The sequence below is a fragment of the Cucurbita moschata genome, unplaced genomic scaffold, assembly GCF_002738365.1.
Source record: "Cucurbita moschata cultivar Rifu unplaced genomic scaffold, Cmos_1.0 Cmo_Scf00032, whole genome shotgun sequence".
Lineage (NCBI taxonomy): Eukaryota > Viridiplantae > Streptophyta > Magnoliopsida > Cucurbitales > Cucurbitaceae > Cucurbita > Cucurbita moschata.
In genome coordinates, this window is record NW_019268548.1 from 736533 (window position 1) to 741123 (window position 4591).

The 4591-nt window shown below is 38.4% G+C and overlaps 2 protein-coding genes across 2 annotated transcripts in view; both read left to right on the top strand.

The window, feature by feature from the left end:
* The window catches only part of LOC111429759 (betaine aldehyde dehydrogenase 1, chloroplastic), a 5474-nt gene extending 3566 nt beyond the window's left edge, over nucleotides 1-1908 (top strand). Inside the window, exons 10-15 of the mRNA XM_023065753.1 lie at nucleotides 195-308; nucleotides 631-708; nucleotides 799-950; nucleotides 1023-1083; nucleotides 1186-1292; nucleotides 1539-1908. Coding sequence (XP_022921521.1) covers nucleotides 195-308; nucleotides 631-708; nucleotides 799-950; nucleotides 1023-1083; nucleotides 1186-1292; nucleotides 1539-1629 — 603 coding nt within the window. The 3' untranslated portion in view covers nucleotides 1630-1908. The remainder of the gene's footprint in view (nucleotides 1-194; nucleotides 309-630; nucleotides 709-798; nucleotides 951-1022; nucleotides 1084-1185; nucleotides 1293-1538) is intronic.
* Nucleotides 1909-2710: 802 nt separating this feature from the next.
* LOC111429760 (mannose-1-phosphate guanyltransferase alpha-B-like) overlaps nucleotides 2711-4591 on the top strand; it is a 4067-nt gene continuing 2186 nt past the window's right edge. The window contains exons 1-9 of the mRNA XM_023065754.1: nucleotides 2711-3020; nucleotides 3114-3196; nucleotides 3335-3432; nucleotides 3542-3642; nucleotides 3736-3814; nucleotides 3934-3994; nucleotides 4148-4194; nucleotides 4278-4370; nucleotides 4468-4558. Coding sequence (XP_022921522.1) covers nucleotides 3139-3196; nucleotides 3335-3432; nucleotides 3542-3642; nucleotides 3736-3814; nucleotides 3934-3994; nucleotides 4148-4194; nucleotides 4278-4370; nucleotides 4468-4558 — 628 coding nt within the window. The 5' untranslated portion in view covers nucleotides 2711-3020; nucleotides 3114-3138. The remainder of the gene's footprint in view (nucleotides 3021-3113; nucleotides 3197-3334; nucleotides 3433-3541; nucleotides 3643-3735; nucleotides 3815-3933; nucleotides 3995-4147; nucleotides 4195-4277; nucleotides 4371-4467; nucleotides 4559-4591) is intronic.

The following is a 4591-nucleotide window of genomic DNA, read 5'->3' on the forward strand; positions in this document are numbered from 1 at the left end:
TTTTTTTTTTTTTTTTTTTTTTTTTGGCGGGATCTTCTGGGTTTAATGAAACAGAAGATGTTGTTAGCCTAGGATAATTGTGCTTTAAGGCCAACTGATAGAGTAATTTTCTGAAATATTTAATAAGCTGATCATTTTTACGATATATTTTTTTAAAATTTAGAAATATTAAATTGTTCTCTCTGCTATTCCAGGAAAACATTGCTGATGAATTCTTGGATAGGCTCGTGAAGTGGTGCCAGAACATTAAGATTTCAGATCCTTTAGAAGAAGGTTGCAGGCTTGGCCCTGTTGTTAGTGCGGGACAGGTAAGAGAAGGATATGTTTCTATTTTTTGAGTTCTTTACGACAGAAAAGAAAAGCAATCCGCTGCCACAATATAAAATATAGGACACGGATATGGTAATAATAGGACAGAACGTGGTAGGGATACCTTGTTTTTAAAGAATATTTGTACATGTATTTATGTGTTTCATGGATTTAACCTACAAAATGTGCTTTGCTAAGAATATTTATACAAGGTTAGTGATAAGTTAGAGAGTGCAACTTATGCAATTCATTCTGGTTTAGAATATTATATTTGCGCTACTGTTTGATTCTTTAACTAATTTTTGGTAATCTAAAATTCAGTATGAGAAAGTTCTGAACTTCGTCTCAACTGCTGAGCGCGAAGGTGCAAAGCTTCTATTTGGTGGAGTTCGCCCTAAGGTAACACTTGATTTTTACACATCACTTTTACTTTTTTTTCTTTTTTTTTTTTATTTGTAACTAATTAAAATTTGTCACTACGATGTTTAGCACCTAAAGAAGGGATACTTCGTTGAACCAGCCATTGTTACTAACGTCACAACCTCCATGCAACTATGGAGAGAAGAGGTCTTTGGACCTGTTCTATGTGTGAAGACTTTTAGTTCTGAAGATGAAGCTATTGAATTAGCAAATGATACAATGTAAGTAAAATTCTACGCAGCTTGGTTTAAGCTGGAAACTGGGTTCTGACGTTCAGTTGCTCTTTCTCACAGATATGGGCTAGGTGCTGCTGTAATATCAAATGATTTAGAAAGGTGTGAGCGTGTAACCAAGGTGAGGGTTGCAATCATCAAGCGCCTATGTAATAGTATATGCAAATGAATAATGTCTGCATTTCTGAACGATGTGTGCTTCCTTGTTTTCTTTCTCCTACAGGCTTTACAGGCAGGAATTGTGTGGGTTAATTGCTCCCAACCATGCTTCACTCAAGCCCCATGGGGAGGCAACAAACGCAGTGGCTTTGGTCGAGAACTCGGGGAATGGTATATTTTGCATTTTAAACTACGTCTTAAATAAGTTTGGCTATATAAAAAAACGAAAATTTAGGGTCATATTTTGAAAATTGTTCTAGAAACTACTCCATGAAGCACTTGTTTGGGAGTTACAACATAGGTTTATGTTGAAACAGAGCATTGAAACACGATTTTCAAATAAAATCATTAGCTGAAGAATGTAAACATTGGATGAGCAGATTTACTGAGTGTGTGTTTGATTTGTTGGATGAACAGGGGACTTGATAATTATCTGACTGTAAAGCAGGTTACTGAGTATGTTTCCAATGAACCATGGGGATGGTACAAGTCTCCTTCTAAATTGTAGAAGAAGACAACACGAGCCTCTCTTGCGTCAAAAAGTTGCAGAACCGTCCAGAAAAATAAGCACTGCGACATCTATACTTCGTGTAGTTGGAAGAAACTCTTGCTCAAGTGTGTAGTGCTTCGCCCTGAGTTTCCTGGTTAGTTCAGTTTAGGATGTGTCTAAGAACTCGATGAATCACTTGAAACAGTAGACTGTAACTCAATAGAAAATGCAGTTGTTGGTAGCCTCAAAAAGGATTGTGATCTGAGATTTGTTTGAGATCTTTTACTTTCTTTTCAGTCTTCTCTATTACTCAAATCTTGGCTTTGAAAAGATGAGAATAAACAAGGATTTCTTCTGTGGTAAAATATTGTAGATTCTGAGATATCCTTAGAATTGAGATGCTTTTTCCATGAAAATTCATCAAACTTGGCTGAAAAGGTACGACATCTGTCTGGAATCTCATGATAATCGCATCTTAATCCAGAAGCAACGTTGTTCATGGCTGAGTTCTTCACCTAAACCTATATTATAATCAACCACTATATCATTATAAAATCTGATAACACTTGATTACAATACAATATTCATCCTCATTGCCCCTTTTTCCTAAGAAGAAATTTACCCTTTAGACATCATCAGAGATCTGTTAACCAAATCATTCCAATTATTGGTGGTAAAGTTGATAATTACATTCTTCAAGATGAGCAAAGATCCAGTCAAGATAATTACAATATTCATCTTCTCCTTCATTCCCTCTTCTCAGACACAATGATTTCTTCCCTCATCATTCTTTATTCAAGAAACGATGCTGAAAACTCACAAGATAATCATCTAATGCAACGAATTAAGACAGCCCAAATACTCAAAAACAAAAAGGAAAATCAACAGATGCTTAATCTTACAGGCAAAGTTTTGTTGAGCAGTATGAAGAAGACCCTGATGCGGTATGAAAACTTGTCGTATTATGTACAGTTCTTGGTGGGGGTGTGATAAAATCATGGGATCGGTAAAATTGATGCGAGGAATGATCCTGGATCCTTCCTTCAACCGACAAATGCACAAGGTTGAGTCAAATTGGCATTGACTTAAGTGGGCCAACACAATCCTTGACGATGGGCAACCCAATATCACTAACTCTGCCATTAATTTCCACTGGTTGGCGTCCACAAATCTCTCTTTTTGCACAAACGCTGCCTCCAAAAGTGGAGAGAGAGAGGGTAACAGAGAGTTGGAAAGTTGATTGTTCTGGCTGGAATTTGGCCACATATCGTAAGAATCTGGCGAAGTACTGCATTAATTCAAATCCCGAATCCCCACGGCTTGTATTTCACAACGTTTCGTTTCGCTGTTCTTTGTTTGTTTGTGTTTCTCCCTGAATTCAGAGATTCTGTTCACAATACCATTTCTGGGTTGGGCATATTTACCTAAATTATCAATTTACTTGGATTTCCCATATCACTTTCTTGTTGTTGAGATCAGTCGGCGGCGGTATTGGGTTTTAGGGATCTGGGTTTACTTCGATCAGCGATGGGGAGCGCAGAGGAGAAGGTTGTTGCTGTGATCATGGTCGGCGGCCCCACTAAAGGTATATGAATTCCTAACTTCTTCCCATTCTGTTTTGGAGGGAAGCTTCTTGAGGCCTTTACCTTGATCAAAATGTTCTTTATCATCTGGATTCAAACAACATACTCTTGGAATACTTTGTTCATATTGTAATGAACAGGAACTAGATTTCGACCACTGTCATTGAATATTCCGAAGCCTCTTTTTCCTTTGGCGGGACAGCCGATGGTGCATCACCCAATTTCTGCTTGTAAAAGGGTATGTGTTCATCGAATCTAATGGAATAAGCTGTCATTTCATTGCTGAATGCTTACTCTGAGGCCATCTCTGTTCATCAAGATCCTGCAATTACTGTTTGTTTTTACAGATTCCAAACCTGGCTCAGATTTTTCTTATTGGCTTCTATGAGGAGCGTGAATTTGCACTGTATTTATCTTCCATTTCTAATGAACTCAAAGTCCCTATTAGGTACCCATTTCCCTTCACAATCTACACTAAGTTATGTTGATCTCTTCGTTTTTTGTTCTTGAATTTCCATGATGTTGTTGTGGTGGTCATTAGATATTTGAAGGAACAGAAGCCTCATGGTTCTGCTGGTGGCCTTTTTCACTTCAGAGATCTGATCATGGAAGACAGTCCGGTTCTTAATCTCACCTGTTCTTGTCCATTTTTTCCCTCAAGTTGTTCTTCCTTGTTCTTAGGATTATGATCCATAAATGCATTTCAGACCTCCTAATGATTCTATGATCTTGTTTCTAGTCGCATATCTTCTTGCTGAATTGTGACGTTTGCTCGAGTTTTCCACTCCCGCAAATGCTAGGTAGCTGTACTTGTTTTCTTTTGATCCAATTTTTTGTCCCCGACGCCCTCGTGCTCGTATTAGTTAAGATTGATTTTCACCCAAGAAACGGTTGAAACGCTCACCCTAATACGTCTTTACGACCGATATGATCGTCCTTTAAATGTCGTACAGATGCTCACAAAAGATATGGAGGGATGGGAACAATCCTTGTAATCAGAGTAAGTAAACAAACTCAAGCACTTACCATTACAAGTTATCTGTTCATATTCAATGGTGGCCTTTATCCTTATTCTGTCTTTAGGTTTCTGCTGAGGCAGCTCACCAGTTTGGAGAGTTGGTCGCCGATCCAACGACAAATGAACTACTTCATTATGCCGAAAAACCCGAAACTTTTGTATGCTAACTATCAAAACATATCAGTTTCACTAACACTATGTCTCTCGAGGTTGAGTTTTCAATCGTGTTCCCCTGTGCTTTTGTTTCCAAAACAGGTGAGCGATCTTATAAACTGCGGTGTCTACATATTTACACCGGATATATTTTCTGCAATTCAAGGCGTTTCCACGCAGCGGAAAGAGAGAGGTGAGTAATCGGGGGAGGGGGGGGGGGGGGGGG